Source organism: Coregonus lavaretus (assembly GCF_964263955.1).
Source record: "Coregonus lavaretus genome assembly, chromosome: 11".
Taxonomy (NCBI): domain Eukaryota; kingdom Metazoa; phylum Chordata; class Actinopteri; order Salmoniformes; family Salmonidae; genus Coregonus; species Coregonus lavaretus.
This window is the reverse complement of record NC_139998.1, coordinates 27,153,533-27,177,230: the sequence shown is the minus strand read 5'-3', so window position 1 is coordinate 27,177,230 and position 23,698 is coordinate 27,153,533. Positions and strand designations below refer to the sequence as shown.

Here is a 23,698-nt window from a genome sequence, read left to right as displayed (position 1 = left end):
CCTCTCATACCACCAGGTGTCCTTCCAGCAGATACTGGACTTCAGAGGAACTGCTGCTGCTATAGCCCACCTTTACCTTTACCCACAAAGGTCCTAAACGGTAGAAACTGTCCAGCCAACAGACAGATGGACACCTTATGACGGCAATAACCTGTAATCCAAGGGGATAGTAGCACTTCACTGAGTGAAGAACAGACATGGACCAAAAGATGTGGAAGAAGCCTTTTCAAAAACCTGTTTTGACAGTAGAAATGGGATTGAGCGTTTTGGGCTAAGAAAAAACAGAAGGAGTGATGTTTCATTTAAGTTTTATGAGAGTGATGGTCATGTTTATCCGCACACTAAGACAGTCAGAACGCACCTAGCCTCTTGTCTGTAATCCATGTGGGAGGAGGGGAAATCATTTATTTTTTATGAACAAACATTTTAATAAAATCATTCATGTCTTAAGCTCCTGACCCTCTGTGGGAACCAAAAAATCGTAGTATTTGCTCTCATGAGTAATTTCAAAGAATTTCCATCCCCAATGGCACCATATTGCCTTTATAGTACACTACTTTTGACCAGGGCCATAGGGTTCTGGTCAAAAGTAGTGTACTCTATAAAGAATAGGGTGCCATTTAGATTTTGCATTTGTATGTGAGCGACAGGACTTTTTACATTTGCGTTATTAAACCTACCTGTCCTTTGCCCTCTAGAAAATATTTTAGAAAGTAAATTATTAATTCATGTATTCTTTCTTGTGATATTTATGTCATCATTTTGTGCCTTCTTTAGTTACTGAGGGGAGGTTAGGAGAGTAGAGGCAGCTGTATGAGCGAAAACAATGATGCACACTAAGTACTACAACGTTTGTGAAAAGCACTGATACTATTCCGAGGCATATGAGGCAGAAAACATGCCTCCCTTGGAGAGGAGAAACACTGTAAACCAATGGTAGGACAGCAGTATTTAGATTTTCTTCTGTTGAAAAAAATATATATATATTATTTGTCTTGGTCTTATAATCAATGTATTTTGACAGGTTTTGCTTGCTTTAACTTCTTCAAAAAAAATGAAACCACTCAATCCTTTTATGTGATTGCTTGTTCAAACCCCCGTTTTTGTCTCTTTTTGAAAATCATTTTAACTGGAAATATGTACAATACATATGCTATGTTCGTCAAATCAGGAACAGGAGGTTCACAGGTTTTTTCGTGTCCTTTTTTTTCTTTAAAAGGATGAAACTAGCATGTACATATGAAATAGTGACTGAATTCGAAACTCCCATGAATTCTTTCAGTATCTGAAGATTGCTGTATATTTTATGAGTAATAAAATAAATAAATGAGTTATGTTATTTAATAATGAACTATGGGTTATCTGTTTTATGTGACAACCGCAGTATCAATTTCTAGGTGACAGTGGTGCTAATCCCAAAATAAAGGCTACATACAACAAGGAACAAGAAGTCTATTGGCAAAGTGATGAATATTGCATGTACCTTGGCCTAACGGTGTGGGTTATGTATTTTATTTTTCATGGCGTCCTCAACATTACAGTTTTAAGGGCAACAATAGCCTAAATTTGTTTACAACTCGCAGGATTTCCATACGTGAGCTTTCAATAACACAGAGTGTTGCATCAGCACGAGATCGAAAGTGCGTCAAATTTGTACAGGTCATTGTTACGTCATCACTGATAAACGTTGAAATTGATCAAAAACCGCTGGAGCAGTTCAGTCTGATCCTCGCTAGTGCTGGAGGATTGCGTTTGTTTTCGCTCTGGATGCGCGTTCATTTTGGCAAGGAAATGTGCTGAATTAGCAAGAAGATGGAGAATAAAGAGTTCAAGGTAGGCATGTTATTTATTTTTAAATCTTCAATTATATTAATTACTGTGGATTAAATATTGTTTAACAAATGAAATAATGTGCTATTCATGCTGTAATATCAAACTAGAAAGTCTATGGCCGGGGAGTCATGAGAGTTGGCTAAAGGTACAGTAGGGTCAAATGGGGGTCAAAGGTTATGACAGCACCTTCATAAATTCGTCCAAAATGGCACCCTATTCCCTATGTAGGCTAGTGTACTACTTTTGACCAGGAGCCATAGAAGGGTTGGCTGACGTCACGAAAATGATGCTCGCGCATCGATGGCCGGAAGTCGTGTATCTTGTTATGATTCTGAACCTCAGCTAACAACAAGCTGCCATGTAGCTCTATAGCATGTTTCAGCTCGTTGTATGGTGTTATTGATACCATGTCTTGTTTTGAGGTGTTTTGACTGATATCATGTCTATGGAATGACTAAAATTCGCTACCTAGCTAACCAACAACAACTGTAACAATGTATTTGAGACGAGTTCATTGTTCAAATGTATTTATGTTTGCATTAAACATTTAGAGACTAAATATAGTTTACATGTTGTCAACAGTCTAAGTCAAACCCTGTCTATTTTGCCCCATAGTTGCATGCCAGTTTTGTTGCTTAACAACCAACCCCTCTATAGAGTCCCACAGTGGAGGTGTGATAATACCCATAAAACCTAGCGGTCAAACAGGGAAATGGTTTCAATCGTTTTTCCACCATTCATTTTTCCCATAGGCGATTTTAGAAACACATAAAATAAGGGCTGTATTTCGTGTAGGCTTACCCTGGCGTGACGTTTTTGTAACCATGTAAATCTCTCTCGGACAAGTTGACTTTTATCAGTATATTTACATTTTACATTTATATCATTTAGCAGATGCTCTTATCCAGAGCGACTTACAAATTGGTGCATTCAACTTATGATAGCCAGTGGGACAACCACTTCTTTTTCTTCTTTTTTTTTTATGGGGGGGAGGGGGGGTAGAAGGATTACTTTATACTATTCCAGGTATTCCTTAAAGAGGTAGGGTTTCAAGTGTCTCCGGAAGGCGGTCAGTGACTCCGCTGTCCTGGCGTCGTGGGGGAGCTTGTTCCACCATTGGGGTGCCAGAGCAGCAAATAGCCTTGACTGGGCTGAGCGGGAACTGTGCTTCTGTAGAGGTAGGGGAGCTAGCAGGCCAGAGGTAAATGAACGTAGTGCCCTCGTTTGGGTGTAGGGTCTGATCAGAGCCTGAAGGTAAGGAGGTGCCGTTCCCCTCACAGCTCCGTAGGCAAGCACCATGGTCTTGTAGTAGATGCGAGCCTCAACTGAGCGGGGTGACATGAGAGAACTTGGGAAGGTCGAACACCAGACGGGCTGCTGCGTTCTGGATAAGTTGTAGGGGTTTAATGGCACAGGCAGGGAGCCCAGCCAACAGCGAGTTGCAGTAATCCAGACGGGAGATGACATGTGCCTGGATTAGGAACTGTGCCGCTTTCTGTGTAAGGTAGGGTCGTACTCTGCAAATGTTGTAGAGCATGAACCTGCAGGATCGGGTCACCATTTTGATGTTAGCAGAGAATGACAGGGTGTTGTCCAGGGTCACGCCAAGGCTCTTTGCACTCTGGGAGGAGGACACAATGGAGTTGTCAACCGTGATGGCGAGATCATGGAACGGGCAGTCCTTCCCAGGGATGAAGAGCAGCTCCGTCTTGCAGAGGTTCAGTTTGAGGTGGTGATCCGACATCCACATTGATATGTCTGCCAGACATGCAGAGATGCGATTCGCCACCTGGTTATCAGAAGGGGGAAAGGAGAAAATTAATTGTGTGTCGTCTGCGTAGCAATGATAGGAAAGACCATGTGAGGATATGACAGAGCCAAGTGACTTGGTGTATAGAGAGAATAGGAGAGGGCCTAGAACTGAGCCCTGGGGGACACCAGTGGTGAGAGCACGTGGTGCGGAGACAGATTCTCGCCACGCTACCTGGTAGGAGCAACCTGTCAGGTAGGACGCAATCCAAGAGTGAGCAGCGCCGGAGATGCCCAACTCGAAGAGGGTGGAGAGGAGGATTTGATGGTTCACAGTATCAAAGGCAGCGGATAGGTCTAGAAGGATAAGAGCAGAGGAGAGAGAGTTAGCTTTAGCAGTGCGGAGAGCCTCCATGACACAGAGAAGAGCAGTCTCAGTTGAATGACCAGTCTTGAAACCTGACTGGTTTGGATCAAGAATGTCATTCTGAGAGAGATAGCAGGAGAGTTGGCTAGAGACGGCACGCTCAAGAGATTTGGAGAGAAAAGAAAGAAGGGATACTTACTTGTCTGTAGTTGTTGACATCGGAGGGATCGAGTGTAGGTTTTTTGAGGAGGGGTGCAACTCTCGCTCTCTTGAAGACGGAAGGGACATGGCCAGCGGTCAAGGATGAGTTGATGAGCGAGGTGAGGTAAGGGAGAAGGTCTCCGGAAATGGTCTGGAGAAGAGAGGAGGGGATAGGGTCAAGCGGGCAGGTTGTTGGGCGGCCGGCCGTCACAAGTCGCAAGATTTCATCTGGAGAGAGAGGGGAGAAAAAAGTCAAAGCATAGGGTAGGGCAGTGTGAGCGGTGTCATTTCACTTAATAAATGAGGATCGGATGTCGTCAACCTTCTTTTCAAAATGGTTGACGAAGTCATCCACAGAGAGGGAGAAGGGAGGGGGAGGAGGAGGATTCAGCAGGGAGGAGAAGGTGGCAAAGAGCTTCCTAGGGTTAGAGGCATAGGCTTGAAATTTAGAGTGGTAGAAAGTGGCTTTAGCAGCGGAAACAGAGGAAGAGAATGCAGAGAGGAGGGAGTGAAAAGATGACAGGTCCGCAGGGAGTCTAGTTTTCCTCCATTTCCGCTCGGCTGCCCGGAGCCCTCTTCTGTGAGCTCGCAATGAGTCGTCAAGCCACGGAGCAGGAGGGGAGGACCGAGCCGGCCGGGAGGATAGGGGACATTGAGAGTCAAAAGATGCAGAAAGGGAGGAGAGGAGGGTTGAGGAGGCAGAATCAGGAGATCGGAGGGAGAAGGATTTAGCAGAGGGAAGAGATGATAGGATGGAAGAGGAGAGAGTAGCGGGAGAGAGAGAGCGAAGGTTGTGATGGCACATTACCATCTGAGTAGGGGCAGAGTGAGTAGTGTTGGAGGAGAGCGAGAGAGAAAAGGATACAAAGTAGTGGTCGGAGACTTGGAGGGGAGTTGCAGTGAGATTAGTAGAAGAACAGCATCTAGTAAAGTTGAGGTCAAGCGTATTGCCTGCCTTGTGAGTAGGGGGGGACGGTGAGAGGGTGAGGTCAAAAGAGGAAAGGAGTGGAAAGAAGGAGGCAGAGAGAAATTAGTCAAAGGCAGAGACGTAGGGAGGTTAAAGTCACCCAGAACTGTGAGGGGTGAGCCATCCTCAGGAAAGGAACTTATCAAGGCGTCAAGCTAATTGATGAACTCTCCAAGAGAACCTGGAGAGCGATAAATGACAAGGATGTTAAGCTTGAATGGGCTAGTGACTGTGACAGCATGGAATTCAAATGAGGAGATAGACAGATGGGTCAGGGGAAAAAGAGAGAATGTCCACTTTGGAGAGATGAGGATTCCTGTGCCACCGCCGCGCCGACCAGATGCTCTTGGGGTATGCGAGAACACATGGTTAGACGAGGAAAGAGCAGTAGGAGTAGCGTTTTCTGTGGTAATCCATGTTTCCGTCAGCGCCAAGAAGTCGAGGGACTGGAGGGTAGCATAGGCTGAGATTAACTCTGCCTTGTTGGCTGCAGAACGGCAGTTCCAGAGGCTGCCAGACCACTAGGTTTTATGGGTATTATGACTGTGGGACTCTATAGGGCTCCAGCCAAAAGAAGTGCACTATATTGGAACTAGGGTGCTATTTCGGACACAAGCATAGAAATGATGCATTATTATGTGACCATAGAAATAGAATCACTAGAAAGGATAGAGCCTCTGACCTTGGCAATTTGACTGGTAAACTGAACTGTACACCTGATATGATGTTCTGGTGATTCTATTTCTCTGAATATGATGCATTATGATGTGACAATGAGAGTTGGGTTAATGGTGCTCTCAAGGCAACTGGGAACTCGAAAAAAATAACTAGGTCAAATCATGACGTCCGTGAACTTCAGGTCGGAAAGTCGGAGCTCTAGAAAGATGCCAGAGTTTCCGACTTGGAATTCCTTTTTACATTTTGTGGTGGTAATTTTACCCCCTTTTTCTCCCCAATTTTTCGTGATATCCAATTGGTAGTTACGATCTTGTTACGATCTTGTCTCATCGCTGCAACTCCCCAGCGGGCTCTGGAGAGGTGAAGGTCGAGTCAGGCGTCCTCCAAAACATGACCCGCCAAGCCGCGCTGCTTCCGACTTGGAATTCCGAGTTGGATGACTGTTCAAAACGATTTTTCCCAGTCGGAGCTTGTTTTTTTTTCCTATTTCCCAGTTGTCTTGAACGCACTGAAGTCGGAAGTCAGAGATTTCCCAGTTGTTTTGAACACGGCAAAAGGCGACACAGTAGGTGACATCTAAACATGACTTTGTGCTGTCTTTCAGAGGTCAGAGGTCAGTGGGAATGACCTCACCCTCATAGACCTGGATGACCCCATCAATGAAGCTGATGTTATGAAGGAAGTCAGGTAAGTGATTTACACTAATGACACATTTGTGACTGGTTACAGGATCACATAGGCCTACAGATACAGATTCAGTAGTAGGTCAAAGGTCACCGCCTATGGAGAGGTAGGCCCAGAGCCATGTATTTAGAGAGTTGGGACATTGAGATATAAACTCAGCAAAAAAAGAAACGTCCTCTCCCTGTCAACTGCGTTTATTTTCAGCAAACTTAACGTGTAAATATTTGTATGAACATAACAAGATTCAACAACTGAGACATAAACTGAACAAGTTCCACAGACGTGTGACTAACAGAACAAAGGGGGGGGGGGGTCAAAATCAAAAGTAACAGTATCTGGTGTGGCCACCAGCTGCATTAAAGTACTGCAGTGCATCTCCTCCTCATGGACTGCACCAGATTTGCCAGTTCTTGCTGTGAGATGTTACCCCCTCTTCCACCAAGGCACCTGCAAGTTCCCAGACATTTCTGGGGGGAATGGCCCTAGCCCTCACCCTCCGATCCAACAGATCCAGGCTCTTCATGGCAGAACACTGACATTCCTGTCTTGCAGGAAATCACGCACAGGACGAGCAGTATGGCTGGTGGCATTGTCATGCTGGAGGGTCATGTCAGGATGAGCCTGCAGGAAGGGTACCACATGAGGGAGGAGGATGTCTTCCCTGTAACGCACAGCGTTGAGATTTCCTGCAATGACAACAAGCTCAGTCCGATGATGCTGTGACACACCGCCCAAGACCATGACGGACCATCCACCTCCAAATCGATCCCGCTCCAGAGTACAGGCCTTGGTGTATCGCTCATTCCTTCGACGATAAACACGAATCCGACCATCACCCCTGGTGAGACAAAACCGCGACTCGTCAGTGAAGAGCACTTTTTTGCCAGTCCTGTCTGGTCCAGCGACGGTGTGTTTGTGCCCATAGGCGACGTTGTTGCCGGTGATGTCTGGTGAGGACTTGCCTTACAACAGGCCTACAAGCCCTCAGTCCAGCCTCTCTCAGCCTATTACGGACATTCTGAGCACTGATGGAGGGATTGTGCGTTCCTGGTGTAACTCGGGCAGTTGTTGTCGCCATCCTGTACCTGTCCCGCAGGTGTGATGTTCGTATGTTCCGATCCTGTGCAGATGTTGTTACACGTGGTCTGCCACTGCGAGGATGATCAGCTGTCCGTCCTGTCTCCCTGTAGCTCTGTCTTAGGCGTCTCACAGTACGGACATTGCAATTTATTGCCCTGGCCACATCTGCAGTCCTCATGCCTCCTTGCAGCATGCCTAAGGCACGTTCACGCAGATGAGCAGGGCCCTGGGCATTTTTCTTTTGGTGTTTTTCAGAGTCAGTAGAAAGGCCTCTTTAGGGTCCTAAGTTTTCATAACTACCGTCTGTAAGCTGTTAGTGTCTTAATGACCGTTCCACAGGTGCATGTTCATTCATTGTTTATGGTTCATTGAACAACATTTTACATTTTAGTCATTTAGCAGACGCTCTTATCCAGAGCGACTTACAGTTAGTGAGTGCATACATTTTCATACTGGCCCCCCGTGGGAAACAAACCCACAACCCTGGCGTTGCAAGCGCCATGCTCTACCAACTGAGCTACAGGGGACTAGCATGGGAAACAGTGTTTAAACCCTTTACAATGAAGATCTGTGAAGTTATTTGGATTTTTACGAATTATCTTTGAAAGATCCTGAAAAAGGGACGTTTTCTTTTTTTGCTGAGTTTATGTATACATTACATGACACAGTAGATATCCATATGACAGCTGGCTCCCCATGGGCAATGTTGACATTTCAAACAATGCTATGTAACTGAACATCTATAATTATAATTTACTTATAATGAAAGGATAAATGAAAGGCTCCAAGGCGCTTACATGGAGTCCTTTTAAAAGTTGGCAGAATTCTCTAAATATTTGGCTCTGGATAGGCCGAGTCATCTCAAGAGTATTGGAGCCATAGAATTTGAGTGATTCTATTCTAATTCTAGAATGATTCATTCTAATTCTATGATTCTAATTCTATAATTACACATCCTCACACTCACATTATAGCAGTGACCTAAGAGAGATTCCTTTTTCTCTATCTAGATCCCATAAAGATCACAGAGAGGCTGAGAGACTGACCAAGTTGTACGAGGCTGTTCTAGACACAGATACCCCAACTCAGTCACAGGAGGTTGAAGAAGAGAGTGAGTTGGACGAGGCTGTTGCCATCCCATCTCAGTCGCAGGAGGTTGAAGGAGAGAGTGAGTTGGACGAGGCTGTTGCCATCCCATCTGAGTCGCAGGAGGATGAAGGAGAGGGTGAGTTGGACGAGGCTGTTGCCATCCCATCTCAGTCGCAGGAGGTTGAAGGAGAGAGCGAGTTGGACGAGGCTGTTGCCATCCCATCTCAGTTGCAGGAGGTTGAAGGAGAGAGTGAGTTGGACGAGGCTGTTGCCATCCCATCTCAGTCGCAGGAGGTTGAAGGAGAGAGTGAGTTGGACGAGGCTGTTGCCATCCCATCTCAGTCGCAGGAGGTTGAAGGAGAGAGTGATTTGGACGAGGCTGTTGCCATCCCATCTCAGTCGCAGGAGGTTGAAGGAGAGAGTGAGTTGGACGAGGCTGTTGCCATCCCATCTCAGTCGCAGGAGGTTGAAGGAGAGAGTGAGTTGGACGAGGCTGTGGCCATCCCATCTCAGTCGCAGGAGGTTGAAGGAATGAGTGAGTTGGACGAGGCTGTTGCCATCCCATCTCAGTCGCAGGAGGTTGAAGGAGAGAGTGAGTTGGACGAGGCTGTTGCCATCCCATCTCAGTCGCAGGAGGTTGAAGGAGAGAGTGAGTTGGACGAGGCTGTGGCCATCCCATCTCAGTCGCAGGAGGTTGAAGGAATGAGTGAGTTGGACGAGGCTGTTGCCATCCCATCTCAGTCACAGGAGGTATGATGTATTTTTCTATTACATGTATGACATTTCATTGAGATATTTTGTGTTTTAATGACGCAAAATTGAATTCCAGCCTAACTCAGCTTTCTGTTGTCGCCATCAGGCTGCAGTGGTGACCTTCACTACCGTGACCCACAAGGATGAAACTTCCCAGACCAGCCTCACCCTCAGCAGGGGAAAGAGAAGCTACCCAGACCTACACACCTTTGTGCAGGACATGAAGGATGAGTAAGTTGCTCTTTGGCTTCCCCATGCATCCCCTAGATATGTTCCCTATCTCAATTGCATACTCCTCGTGTCCTCTCTTCTCAAAACCCATTGGATGAGAAAGCCAGAGGTCCCGCCCTTCTGACCTTCTCATCCAATGGGTTTTGAGAAGGAGGCGAGGAGATTGAGAGTCTCCCATAGTCTCGGGCCAATACAAAGGACTCAACGGACCAAATAACCAATCAGGGATGTCTGGGTGTGGCCTAGTTCCATAGAGGTCCATCCATAACGTAGTCTAAGATAATAGAGGTAATGTCCATCCATAACGTAATCTAAGATAATAGAGGTAATGTCCATCCATAACGTAATCTAAAATAATAGATGTAATGTCCATCCATAACGTAATCTAAAATAATAGAGGTAATGTCCATCCATAACGTAATCTAAAATAATAGAGGTAATGTCCATCCATAACGTAGTCTAAGATAATAGAGGTATTGTCATGTAGTTCATTGTGTACTTGCATTTATTTACTTTTCAGCCATTGGAATCTGCTGAGTGAGAATATGCGTGCCGGGGTGAGTTATAGTCACCTCTAAAGTAGTTAATGTTGGTAAAATGGACCAAACATTCATTTGTGGAAATCCTGCAGGACCTTTAATCCTGAACCACTGCTTTAATTGACTAGCTTGAGTAAATGGTTCTACGTTTTATATCAGTGCAGCCCCTTTAACAAACTAACTCTGTATGGTCTTTTAACATTGCAGATGAGCAGACATGAGTTTAGTGCCAAGTGCATGGATATTGTAGCATGGGTGATGGAGTCTACATCCACTGTGGTTGTTCCCGCCCTTGACCTCACCATGCAGATAGAGCTCTCTGATTCGCCAAGCTCTTCTGGATCAGGAAGTAATGAGGCAGGAGAGGTGACCTCTCTTGGCCGCAGCGTCAGATTCAGCTGTAGTGGAGGACCCAGCAGGTGCACCAGCGCCAGAACCGCCTGCAGCACACGCACTCCCACGCCTTTCCCCTCCTCTCACAGGTACCTAGCCCTATCCCCTCCTCTCACAGGTACCTAGCCCTATCCACTCCTCTCACAGGTACCTAGCCCTATCCCTTCCTCTCACAGGTACCTACCCCTATCCCCTCCTCTCACAGGTACCTAGCCCTATCCCCTCCTCTCACAGGTACCTAGCCCTATCCCATCCTCTCACAGGTACCTACCCCTATCCCCTCCTCTCACAGGTACCTAGCCCTATCCACTCCTCTCACAGGTACCTAGCCCTATCCCCTCCTCTCACAGGTACCTAGCCCTATCCCCTCCTCTCACAGGTACCTAGCCCTATCCCCTCCTCTCACAGTTGCCTAGCCCAATCCCCTCCTCTCACAGGTACCTAGCCCTATCCATGCCTCTCACAGGTACCTAGCCCTATCCCCTCCTCTCACAGGTACCTAGCCCTCTCCCCTCCTCTCACAGGTGCCTAGCCCAATCCCCTCCTATCACAGGTACCTACCCCTATCCATGCCTCTCACAGGTACCTAGCCCTATCCATGCCTCTCACAGGTACCTACCCCTATCCCCTCCTCTCACAGGTACCTAGCCCTATCCATGCCTCTCACAGGTACCTAGCCCTATCCCCTCCTCTCACAGGTACCTAGCCCTCTCCCCTCCTCTCACAGGTGCCTAGCCCTATTCCCTCCTCTCACAGGTACCTAGCCCTATCCCCTCCTCTCACAGGTACCTAGCCCTATCCCCTCCTCTCACAGGTATCTACCCCTATCCCCTCCTCTCACAGATACCTAGCTCTATCCCCTCCTCTTTTTGCAGGTCTTTCCTGTTATAGGTACAAATATCCATTCCAGATCCACTTAGTGAGAAATACTACTTAGATACTACACAACCACTCTAAAAAGTTTACTCTAAATGTTAATGTTTGGACTGAGTGTGGTTTGAGATGGTTCACAATGCTTCCTTTGAATAACAATAACAAGGTTGAGTTTGTGTCCCAAATTCTTGGATCATATTTTTTTATTTTGTTACCATGTACTATTAATTTCTGTTGTGCATTCTGCAGGTGTTTGACCTCTTTGCTGAGTGAGGACAAAGAGCGATATGTCTCCTCACCTGAGTGTGGCGATAGAGAGATGAGACACAGACCACACTCAGCACCACTGAGATCTGTGTTTGGCATCTCTGGGGACTCTGTCTTCGACATGGTCCAGAGCGGCCAGTTGCAGAGTGACATCGTACCGCCGCCCAAACGGAGTAGACAGGAGAAATACAGACCTAGCAAAATGTCAACGGACGGCAAGTTTATGATGGGTATTGTCGAGTTGGTTATAAACCTTCTCAACTCCAGATTTGCTGAGCTAATGCGAAGTGTCAGTCAGGGAACTCTAGTTCTGCTGACTGGAAGTATCTCAGCAAGTCAACAGTTTGCCCAAGAGATGCTAAGTATGGCGACTTCTAAGATGTATTCCCATGCCATAGAGCATATTGCGCTCGGCCACAAGTCTCCCCTTGATTTAGAGAGGGAGCTTGAGGCCATTTTGGGTCCTCTGGCTGGACAGGTCATAGTCATCATCATAGATAGCATCATCAAGGCTAAAGCCAACGGAGGAAATGAGAGGAGAGCGACCAGCCCCTTGACCTATTTTCTAACTGCCATTTCGGCAGAAATACAAAGCCTAGTGGTTCACAGATCGGCTAGCAGACCATCCACCAGACTGTCCAACAACGACCCACTGCTGAACATTTCCAAGTCGAAGGTCTTAAGATCAGTTCTGCTCAAAATGGCAGAGCTCTTTGGCCAAGGTCCAAGTGAAACCTGTCTAGTTCCACTAGTCCAGAGTCAGTCCAACAACTCCATTTGCGACTGGACTGTGAATGCAGGCACCATTCATCCAAGTACATTTCTGTCCGACAACAGAATGACAGAAGTGTCATCCGATGTTGTGGATCTTGTACTTGAGGTTTTCTGGATAACAGGATTTTTGGATAACAGGAACCCGTCAAGGCCACAGAGTGCCTGCTCCCACAACTCAGCTAGTGGAGCAATAGATATGAGAGCTCTTGCTGGGGACTTGGTCAGACAGGTGTCTGTCAAACTCAGCCCGTTTGTCTCTGAGAGTCAACTCTCCACCATGTCCATGACAGATCTGTCATCATCTTTTTCTGACTCCACCTTGAAGCAGTTGTGTTCTCGCTCTGCTGTTGCTCTGGCAACTGCCTGTCAAGCAATCAAAACAGAGCTCGAGAACCAGAGACCTACCAACCTGGCAGCCAGAGACCTACTATCGTCTCTGGTAGAGACCATTGAGGACATGGATATCTCTGACATCCTCCAGGGCCCGTCGGACATTTTGGAGGAGGCTGCTGTGATAAAGCACCCAGAGATGTCCACCTCGACAATATACAGATCTCTGCTTCTCGACTCATCTCTCGCCTCCTCTAAGATGGTCACTGAGAGCATTGTCTTCAACAACCCATGTCCATCAGAGGAGAATGTGAGTATTCAGAAGGAGCTCCCTGCTGATAAAGTTGACATCCTCCATGGTCAACCAGTGGAGGAGTATATTGTCAAAGCTGAGCAATGCATCATTCAGGTCATTCAGGATGCAGCTGTGACATATACTGCTGCGCTGGATAGAACCGACTCTTGTGGGAAACTGTCGGAAATCCTATCTGTCCATGTTTCCTCAGAGAATATTGAGGAGGCATCCTCTGATCTCTTTGGTGGAATTATTTCCGACCTGCATGAGGTATCTGAGGTCTCCATGCGTACGAAATCAGGTCGCAAAATGTTCTGGGTGGAAGTGAGTTCAGGTTCCCAGATGATTTATACCAAAACCCTGGACAAACTAAGGAAGCTGTTCACCTCCCACCATCTCACTGAGGGAAAAAATACTCCTGTGCAAATCGAGCTCTCTGCAACTGGACTACTTGTAACTGAGGCCACTGTGGAGGAATCTCCTGTACAGAAGACCGACAGTAAGACCCCTTCTAAGTTCTCAGCCTCAGCCCACCAGCTCACCCTCGACACCTGCACTAAAGGGGTAATCAAACAGGTGATCTCGGTGCTGAGGGTGGACACTTCAAAGGAAGACTGCTCCGCTTCCGTTGGGGAGAGCACGTCAAATTCATCCTTCGACTTCAACCAGAAGTTGGACTCGATCATTTTGAAATTGGAGGACCTCACCATTTCGAGTGACGTGACGTCAGCCGAGATTGCCACACTCACGCGATCTCTTAGTGCAGCCAGCAGAACCTCTAACATTTCCATCCAGAGCTTTCACAGTGCTGAGTTCCGAGCTAAGGCCAAACACATTGTGAGTGAGACCATTCTCAGAGCTGCTAGCAAAGCCAGCCATTCTTTGCTACAGAGCATGCCTAGCACCACCTTCTCACACCATGCGGTTTCTACAGCCGAAGATATAGTAAATATTATCATGCAAGACCTTGAAAGTGTATCCCAGTACACTGTGGACGACGCAGACTCCTTCCCACTAGGAGAGAAAACGCTGGAGTCCCAGCTCAAACCCAGAGTTGTCTTTGACAACTTATTGGATGCTGCTCAAACCATGTACCACAGAGTAAAGGATAGACTGAACATATTTTTCTCTTTTCCACCAGTGTCAGTCACCACAGCCAAATATGTGCTGGACTCCACCCCTGTGGAGACACTCAGACGCTCTAAGTCCGCTGACACTGCTCTTGTTGAGGACAGGAGCCGCCCTCCGTCTGTGAGAAGTGAGAAGCCTTTGTCAAAAGTCTGTTTGGCTAAAAGGTCTAAAGCCCTTGTGTCTTCGAGTGGCTCTTCAACAGACCACCATGTAATTGACACATGCAGTGAGGATGTCACTCTGCCCACCAGGAGTATGTCAGTTGTGAGTAACAACAGTTTGAAGAGAGCCTCTCCTCTCCACGGCAGTGGATTGAGTGAAAGTTGCAAACCTCTTGTGGCTCTAAAAGACGTAACAGTGGCAGTCAGCCAAGAAGGCTTTAGCAAAACTGCAAAGAAGACGCTCAGCTTGATCCTAAATGTGATCAAGTGTAGAGTGGCCAACTCTGAGAGTTCATCTGTTGGGCAGATTGCAAGTGAGGAGTGTCTGATAGCCACTAACATGTTAGACTCTGTACTGGAGAGCCTGGACCAGTTGCCTGACATGAGCGCTGCCGATGAGATCACAAGGACAGAATCCCATACCTCTATCGCAATGGACGAGACAGGTTCACGGTCAACGCTTGTGAGCCAACAAGAAATAAACATATCTGACACCAATATCATAGTGAAAACTATAATGGACACAATGAAGACGGACGACCCAGAGATGACTTCAGCAGAAGAAAATCTGGATAGGCTCCTGTCAGTTGAAGCCCTTCAAGGTGCGTCTGGCAACCTGATCGCAAAGGTCCATGGTCTCATTCAGGAGATAACCATAAACCGCCAGCTTCAATCCATGGTTGGCCACAGAAGCCTCTCTCAACCAGCGCTGCCTAAACCAGCCCTGAGGAAGCTGTCAAAGGATGATGCCTCAGAGCTCATTTACAACTTTGCCCAGACTTCTGTTAGGAGACTCCTGGGGCAGTGTATGGGAAGGCCTATGCCACCCTCGGCTGAAATGGTTTTGGATCAGGTCATCAAGTTGATGACAGACATGGTGATGGACAGCCTGACTTATGTGTCCAAGTCTGCAATGGAGGATGGTAAGTGAAAGTACCTCTTTTCATCTGCATAGGACTTAATTGTAACATGCTCAATACATTGCGTTTTATGATGTAAAATTCGCTGGTTGTGTCCAAAATGGCACCTTCTTCCATATTTAGTGCACTACTTTTGACCAGACCCTATGGGCCCTGGTCAAAAGTAGTGCACTATAAAGTGAAGAGAATGCCATTTGGGATGCAGTGACTGACTTCAATGGCTGCGTCCTCTTCTCCCAGTTATTGTACACAGGTCGGTCACACTAGCGTGCTCTTCTCACTCAGACACCAGCAATGCCACAAGTGACATCACTCATGGTGTTGTAGCTGACCTTAATGCTACTGAGGAATTCCCTGCCAGGAGCCTTAGCCCGGCTGATGTAAAGGCTGACGGCATGGCCCGCCTTCCCTCTGCCAGAGGGGAAGAGACTAAGAAGAACAGGAAGTGGCGTTTCCTACCGAAAATGCATAAGTTTCCAAAGATCATGATTAAGGTAGGGTGCTCTGTGTTTTGAGATTACCTCTGTAAGGCAGGGCTGAAATTTACCCTACAGATTCACTACACCCCTATTGTCTCTCAGCATTAGAACAATACTGTTGTCATTGTCTTTAGGAGGTTGAGTGAGGACGCTGTAATGCAATCCTAATACACATGGGAGAGAGTCAATGGCTATGTCCCAAATGGCACCCTATTCCCTATATTGTACACTACTTTTTACCAGAGCTCTCTGGGCCCTTGTCAAAAGTAGTGCCTTACGTAGCGAATAGGTTGCCTTTTAGGATGCACACTCTGTATTTTACACAGGCTCAGTTGTCCTGATGTGTTTTGTCAACAGCTGTTCAAGACAAAAGGGGAACCGAAGAGACACCCGGAACAGGATGCGCTGCCTACCAAACGTCTCAGAGAGACTCATATTTCACAGGGTAAGTGATAAGCATCGATAATGTCATATTGATGTATCACCCTATGACAAGCTTGTTAAAACAGTGACAACAGATACAGGCAGACCGACGGACAGACATGCAGACAGACAGGCAGATGGACAGGCAGACGGACAGGCAGGCAGACAGACGGAAAGGCAGACGGACAGGCAGACGGGCAGGCAGGCAGGCAGACGGACAGGCTGGCAGGCAGACAGACAGACAGACAGACAGACAGGCAGGCAGGCAGACAGACAGACAGACAGACAGACAGACAGACAGACAGACAGACAGACAGACAGACAGACAGACAGGCAGGCAGGCAGGCAGGCAGGCAGGCAGGCAGGCAGGCAGGCAGACGTACAGGCAGGCAGGCAGACGGACAGGCAGGCAGGCAGACGGACAGACACAAACACACACATTCATTTTCTGATTATGAAATGTTCTTATGACAGATGCTGAGTGTGAGGTTCCAGAGGCTCCATCCACTTCCCCACCCAAGGAGGACCTGACAACCACACCGGCCCCTGCTCCCCAGGAGTCCCAGTCCCGTAAACGCCCACTCATAGTCAGGGTGTTACACGCTCTCTCCAGAGCCATCTCCAAACCATTCAGAGGAGCTTCTGGGAAGAAGAATTAGCCAAATGCCTGATTTTATTAATATGATATTTTAATCAGAGCCTTTATTTAATAAAACATTACTGCATTGATTTCTGTCTATAGTAGTCTTCATGTATGTGCAAGATAACGGTAAAGTACTTCAAACCACATAGTCAAAAGTATTCATAGTGAAGTACCGTTTATGATTATTGATTGTGGAAATACACATAATACAGAAAAGTTGTTGTCACATATAAAGACAGACATAAAGGAGAACTCCGTAGACCAGTCACATTCTCAAGCCATAACTAAATCCATGAATGGATCTCCTATAAGATGACAGGAGAACATTTGTAACACTTTCTATGAAGCCTATATCTATAATGCATACACTCAAGTCATTTACATTTTACATTTTAGTCATTTAGCAGAAGCTCTTATCCAGAGCGACTTACAGTTAGTGAGTGCATACATTTTTTTTTTCATACTGTCATACACTCATAATGACTTAAGTGAGTTAAGTGTTAAGTTAAGTGCAGTTATAAACACATAATGAGGGCTTATTATGTATTTCTTGCAAAGGAAAAAAGAAAAATGCTACTAGTTTATTAAATATTCATGTCTGCTATTGCACGGCTCATGTCCACACTTTTTGTACAGTAGGGGGCAGTAATGAACCATAACGTTGGATGCCAACTGCCTATAAACCCCACTGAAGAAGAAAAAGAAGACGAAGAAGAAGCACGGCTCATGTGATTGGCCGTGAACCCGGAAGTGGTATTAATGTGTAATACTTTTGACAGGAGCAGTAGTGCCAGAAGAAGTCCTGTCACTCAAATTGTAACTTTGTGGAGTAAGTGGCTATCAAAATATCTATCGCTTGTAGCTACTCATGTAATGCATGCTGGAAAGCAGACAAAAACGAATGATTTGCAAGAGATATAAACATGATTTAGATGTGTTTGTGTTAACAAACCTCCAAACGAGCTTCAATGCCATACAACACTCCTTCAGGAGCCTCCAACTGCTCTTAAACACTAGTAAAACTAAATGCATGCTCTTCAATCGAACGCTGCTGGCACCCGCCCACCCGACTAGAATCACTACTCTCGGCGGGTCTGACCTAGAGTATGTGGACAACTACAAATACCTAGGTGTCTGGTTAGACTGTAAACTCTCCTTCCAGACTCACATTAAGAATCTCCAATCCAAAGTTAAATCTAGAATCGGTTTCCTATTATGCAACAAAGCCTCCTTCACTCATGCTGCCAAACATGCCCTCGTAAAACTGACTATCCTACCGATCCTTGACTTCGGCGATGTAATTTACAAAATAGCCTCCAACACTCTACTCAGCAAATTGGATGTAGTCTATCACAGTGCCATCCGTTTTGTCTCCAAAGCCCCATACACTACCCACCACTGTGACCTGTACGCTCTTGTTGGCTGGTCCTAACTACATGTTCGTCATCAAACCCACTGGCTCCAGGCCATCTATAAATCACTGCTAGGCAAATGCCCGCCTTATCTTAGCTCATTGGTCACCATAGCCGCACCCACCCGTAGTCTGCGCTCCAGCAGGTATATCTCACTGGTCATCCCTAAAGCCAACACCTCCTTTGGCCGCCATTCCTTCCAGTTCTCTGCTGCCAATGACTGGAACGAATTGCAAAAATCTCTGAAGCTGGAGACTCTTATCTCCCTCACTAACTTTAAGCATCAGTTGTCAGAGCACCTTACCGATCACTGCACCTGTACACAGCCCATCTGAAATTAGCCCACCCAACTACCTCATCCCTATATTGTTATTTATTTAGCTCTTTTGCACCCCAGTATCTCTATTTGCACATAATCTCTTGCACATCTAGTATTCCAGTGTTAATACTAATTGTAATTATTTTGCACTATAGCCTATTTATTGCCTTACCTCCATAACTATATATATATACATTTGCACACACTGTATATATATTTTCTGTTGTATTTTTTTTGACTTTATGTTTTTTTACCCCATATGTAACTCTGTGTTGCTGTTTTTATCGCACTGCTTTGCTTTATCTTGGCCAGGTCGCAGTTGTAAATGAGAACTTGTTCTCAACTGGCTTACCTGCTTAAATAACGGTGAAATAAAAAATAAAATAAAAAAATGTATAAGCTACTGAACAACAAGTCCAAGAAATCATTGCTGACCTCGTTTGCACTTTGAACAGATTTCTCGACAATAATAATGGAAGATGTGACTGGGGTTCAGCTCATTGCAGAGGCACTAAAAGCTCAGGTGAAGTGTGTGCAATTTATATAAAACAGTGTTATACTGTGTAACCGTGTTGCTAAGAATATATTAGTCGCTGATCATGTCCTTGGCAGTGAGAATGTAGCACAACGAGTTGTGAAAGTGTGCCATAGGTCATTGCACTGGTATAGCTAACTATTAATATTGTTGTAGAAAAACATTTAGATGTTTATGTGGAATAGTATATGTTAACACCCTTGTTGATGCATGCCAATGTGTGTGTCAATGCAAAGAAAATCTAAACTACATTGTAACAATTCATATACAATTCAGTATGAAAATGTATGCACTCACTAACTGTAAGTCGCTCTGGATAAGAGCATCTGCTAAATGACTAAAAATGTTTAAAAAATGTAAATATACTGTATCTACATGTATCTCTCTACAGAATGTAGAATATATGTTTGGAATAGTTGGTGTTCCAGTCATTGAAGTAGCTATGGCAGCTCAAGCCTCAGGAATCAAGTATGTGGGAATGCGCAATGAACAAGCCATAAGCCACCTTTTTATTACTAAACCAGCTCTCCCCAAATCATGTGATATTAACTACCCTTACATAGACTACAGGAGCCTGTAGTGTGTGAGGGTCAGTTTCATAGCTTTTTTGCATTGCTAATTATGTCTGCCTGTCTGTCTGACCCTTTGTGTATCTGTCTGCCTGTCTTCCTGTCTTTCCCTCTGTCTGTCTGTTCCTCTCCAATCCAGGTGCGTGTCTGGTTGTGTCTGGACCGGGACTCATCCATGCACTTGGTGGAATGGCCAACGCTAACATGAACTGCTGGTATGCTAGAACTCCACAAACAGAAGACCCTACTACTCATGTTCAGTGGTCCTTTCAAAAGAAGGGATGCTATCCGCACACTGCAAAAAATGATATGAGGACTCCAAACTATCTCAGATTGTCAGTTGATGTCATTGTGTGATACCTCTCTCTCTGTAGGCCTGTGATTGTTATTGGAGGCTCCTCCGATCAAAACCAAGAGACCACTGGGGCGTTTCAAGAGTTTCCACAGGTACCGATTCAACCATGATATTTCTGACTTTTGAACATTAGGGGGTGGTTTCCCGGGACACAGATTAAGCCTAGTCATGGCCTAAAAAGCAAACTCAATAGAGAATCTCTGTCTGGGAAACTGGCCCTAGCAGTTTAATTGCTGAAAGAGGAAATAATTTGTTATTTGTGGTCCTCTTTCTCTGTCAGGTGGAGGCATGCATATTGTACAGTAAGTTCTCTGCTAGGTCTAGCAGTCTGGATATGATCTCCTCAGTGGTAGAGAAGGTATACAGTCTACTCTGACTCCCTCTGTGTAGTCCTCTTCATATCATTTGGTATCACCTGCAATTGTCTGTTTTCTGACCTCTAATTTTCCAGCTTAGCAAGGTACCTTAACTGAAGCACAGCACAGCCTTAATTGATCTGAATGGAAGGGTGTTTGGTCTGTCTAAGGCAGCACGCACTAGCATGTATGGACGTCCAGGTTCTGTATACGTAGACATATCTGGGGACATGGTCAATGCTAAATGGAACAGCAGGCCAGGTTAGTGGCCATCACTGTCTTTCATCCATTTAAAATGTATACTAATGTGTTACAGTTGAATATGTATACCTCTGAATTCACATCACCGTAGTCATTTTTATTTTATTTTGTTATACCTTTTAACGTCTGAAGTGAACCAGAAATTAAATTACTTAGAAAATATAGCACTATATCAAAATATTCTCATCAGAGAATAGCAATAAGCCTCGATAGACCTTCATGATTTATTTACATATGCAATAAAGTTGCTAGGTAACATGTTTAATGTTTGACCTATTATTTATTATTTCCTTTGTCAGAGAGGTGCCCTGTAGTCCACCTCCTCCTGTGAGTATGGCTGACCATATGGCGATCACAGAAGCACTGGCGGTCCTGAAAGGAGCCAAACGGCCTTTACTCATCATTGGCAAAGGTAGGCATTGCTTTTTTAATAGCCAGATAATCTGGGGGAAACAGAACTAAAATCTTGCATAATTGCGTCAGATACTTGGTTAAGGTCTGGGGAGATGTTAAGAGAACGATACTAACGCCACTTGCGAAGTTTCCACCCCCCTAAACGGAAACTCTGCAAGTTTCAGGCAAATTTATGGGCCAAATGTCCCCTCCCGTTCTGAAATTGAAAAGATGCGAGTACCTGCGAAATCGTGATTTGTCCAAATGATTAGTGGTGAAAAATCAGCGTACCGGAACAAAGTTGTCACATCCCATTCTGTTGACAGACGCTACTTCCAGTTATGTTACGTGCGTCTGTCCAGGAGAGATCAATAGCCAGCTGAGACGCACTGTAACACATATAGCACTGTACCACAGCCGGGGCGGCAGGTAGCTTAGTGGTTAAGAGCGTTGTGCCAGTAACCGAATGGTCGCTGGTTCTAATCCCCGAGCCGACTAGGTGAAAAATCTGTTGATGTGCCCTTGAGTAAGGCACTTAACCCTAATTGCTCATGTAAGTCGCTCTGGATAAGAGCGTCTGCTAAATGAATAAAATGTAAATGTACCACGGTTCAGTCGAAAACAGGGCCACGTTCAGTCGACAAATGTTGTTGACATGATTTCTCATTGTACCTGTCCGAGAGGCACGTTCGTTCTACATGCTATATTTCTATCTGAACGTTGCACAACGTTTTGCTCAGCTGAATGCATCCCAGTTGTGAAGGCCAGTCTGTTGAAATCCATGTGGCAGTGCCCTCTGTCTGTGTCCCTCTGCAGGTGCAGCCCATGGAAGAGCAGAGGGGGCTCTGAGGGAGCTGGTGGAGGGGTGTGACCTGCCCTTCCTGCCCACCCCCATGGGTAAAGGGGTGCTGCCTGACGATCACCCCAACTGTGTTGCTGCTGCCCGCTCCAGGTCAGCCTCTCCTTCTCTCAGCTGGCATCATATTCATGTACAGACCATTGACTGTATAAGTAGGACCAATAATTTCCCTGACCATTTGAACAGACCAGGAAATTCCTGAAATCCCTATCTATAACTAGTCTCTCCTGGCCAGGTCATGTCAATGTAAACTGGTGTCAATCAAACAACTACACTACTCCTATAACTAGCCTCTTTTCATTACATTTTGTTTTGTTCTATCTGATTGTGTTATTTTCCCTGCTCTCCTCCTCCTCTCTTTCTATCCTCCTCCTCCTCCTCTCTTCCTATCCTCCTCCTCCTCTCTTCCTATCCTCCTCTTCCTCATCCTCTCTTCCTATCCTCCTCCTCTCTTCCTATCCTCCTCTCTTCCTATCCTCCTCCTCCTCCTCTCTTCCTATCATCCTCCTCTCTTCCTATCCTCCTCCTCCTCCTCCTCTCTTCCTATCCTCCTCCTCCTCCTCCTCCTCCTCCTCCTCCTCCTCCTCTCTTCCTATCCTCCTCCTCCTCCTCTCTTCCTCCTCCTCCTCTCTTTCTATCCTCCTTCTCCTCTTCCTCCTCCTCCTCCTCTTCCTATCCTCCTGGTTCTATGGTCTTGGTGGGGACTGCAGAGCTCTGCTCCAGTCTGATGTTGTGGTCCTCCTTGGTGCCAGACTCAACAATATTATTTTTTAAAGAAACAAGCATTGATTGTCCTGCAGTACAGCTATGTGAATTATTATATGGATTATAATTAATGGACATTTATGTAAGGGTCGATAGGGAAAATGAAGTCTGACATTTCTAAGAGTACAAACTTCAGAAGCCTTTTTAAACCTCAAATACACTACACGTTTTAAATGTCCTGCATTGCAGGAAAGTTCTCCTGCAACAAGGTGATCAAATTAAGATCCTACATCTGTACTCGATTCAGTTTGTTTCGTTTCTACTCCTCATCTTTACGTTCAGCTCCTGGAGTACGTTCACAAAGATGGCTGGAAGTATCCAGCTGATACAGAATGGTGGACCACGTTGAAAGAGAAGATGGTTGCTAACGCAACAATGACAAAGGTGTGTTGGAGTGTCCGTCTGTGACCTGTGACCTGTGACCTAAGCAAATTAGATTCTGCCTGTGTGTCTGTATTACTGACTCTTTGTCATCTGTGAAATAACTTGACTTAAATCCAACAGGTAGAATACATTATGGTACAGATGTAGTATTGCTCTTAAATCCAACAGGTAGAAGACATTATGGTACAGATATATTCTGAGTCTTGTCATAGGCATGTATGATCCCGTCCGGTCAATTCCCTCCTATTTTTCCAGCACCCGGCCTGGGATTCGAACCGGCCACCTTTCGGCTACAGGTCCAACAGATAGGCAGCTGCCTGCAACGGTGTCCGCTTCTCATTGTCCTGTAGGGAAGAGCAAAGAAGTGTTATAGCCATTTCATATTCAGCTAGTATGGATACAGGAATACATTTGATTTTAAATCGTACTAGTTTAGCAATACATTCTTATGGCTTGGATAATTCAGCTGGCAGCTGAATATTTATGGCTCTAACTAGCCTATACTGCAACTAGGCTACATACTGCAACTAGGCTACATACTGTAACTAGGCTACATACTGTAACTAGGCTACATACTGTAACTAGGCTACATACTGTAACTAGGCTACATACTGCAACTAGGCTACATAC

General features: G+C 45.7%; 3 protein-coding genes, 1 long non-coding RNA gene and 1 pseudogene across 5 annotated transcripts in view; all 5 read left to right on the top strand.

The window, feature by feature from the left end:
• Window positions 1-1,744: 1,744 nt before the first annotated feature.
• LOC311137495 (uncharacterized protein) lies at window positions 1,745-10,484 on the top strand (the record flags this gene model as incomplete). The annotated part of the gene is made up of 7 exons (XM_084172028.1): window positions 1,745-1,833; window positions 6,400-6,482; window positions 8,570-9,398; window positions 9,508-9,632; window positions 10,153-10,189; window positions 10,379-10,434; window positions 10,481-10,484. The coding sequence occupies exons 1-7, from the start codon at window positions 1,813-1,815 to the stop codon at window positions 10,482-10,484; spliced, it is 1,155 nt and encodes a 384-aa protein (XP_084028154.1). The 5' UTR covers window positions 1,745-1,812.
• A 5,267-nt stretch (window positions 10,485-15,751) lies between these two features.
• LOC311137297 (uncharacterized protein) lies at window positions 15,752-16,936 on the top strand. Its single transcript, XM_084171726.1, has 3 exons — window positions 15,752-15,809; window positions 16,152-16,239; window positions 16,692-16,936. The coding sequence occupies exons 1-3, from the start codon at window positions 15,780-15,782 to the stop codon at window positions 16,874-16,876; spliced, it is 303 nt and encodes a 100-aa protein (XP_084027852.1). The 5' UTR covers window positions 15,752-15,779; the 3' UTR covers window positions 16,877-16,936.
• A 2,610-nt stretch (window positions 16,937-19,546) lies between these two features.
• LOC311137303 lies at window positions 19,547-20,431 on the top strand. The gene is made up of 3 exons (XR_014613938.1): window positions 19,547-19,910; window positions 20,070-20,142; window positions 20,331-20,431. It is a non-coding gene; the product is annotated as an uncharacterized lncRNA (long non-coding RNA).
• Window positions 20,432-20,556: 125 nt separating this feature from the next.
• LOC311137296 (2-hydroxyacyl-CoA lyase 1-like) lies at window positions 20,557-23,055 on the top strand. Its single transcript, XM_084171725.1, has 4 exons — window positions 20,557-20,667; window positions 20,967-21,079; window positions 21,877-22,012; window positions 22,967-23,055. Exons 1-4 carry the CDS (start codon window positions 20,651-20,653, stop codon window positions 23,031-23,033), a joined length of 333 nt encoding a protein of 110 aa, XP_084027851.1. The 5' UTR covers window positions 20,557-20,650; the 3' UTR covers window positions 23,034-23,055.
• A 4-nt stretch (window positions 23,056-23,059) lies between these two features.
• The window catches only part of LOC311137494 (serine/threonine-protein phosphatase 6 regulatory ankyrin repeat subunit A-like), a 32,078-nt pseudogene continuing 31,439 nt past the window's right edge, over window positions 23,060-23,698 (top strand). The window contains exon 1 of the transcript XR_014615452.1: window positions 23,060-23,084. The product of XR_014615452.1 is annotated as a serine/threonine-protein phosphatase 6 regulatory ankyrin repeat subunit A-like (transcript). The remainder of the gene's footprint in view (window positions 23,085-23,698) is intronic.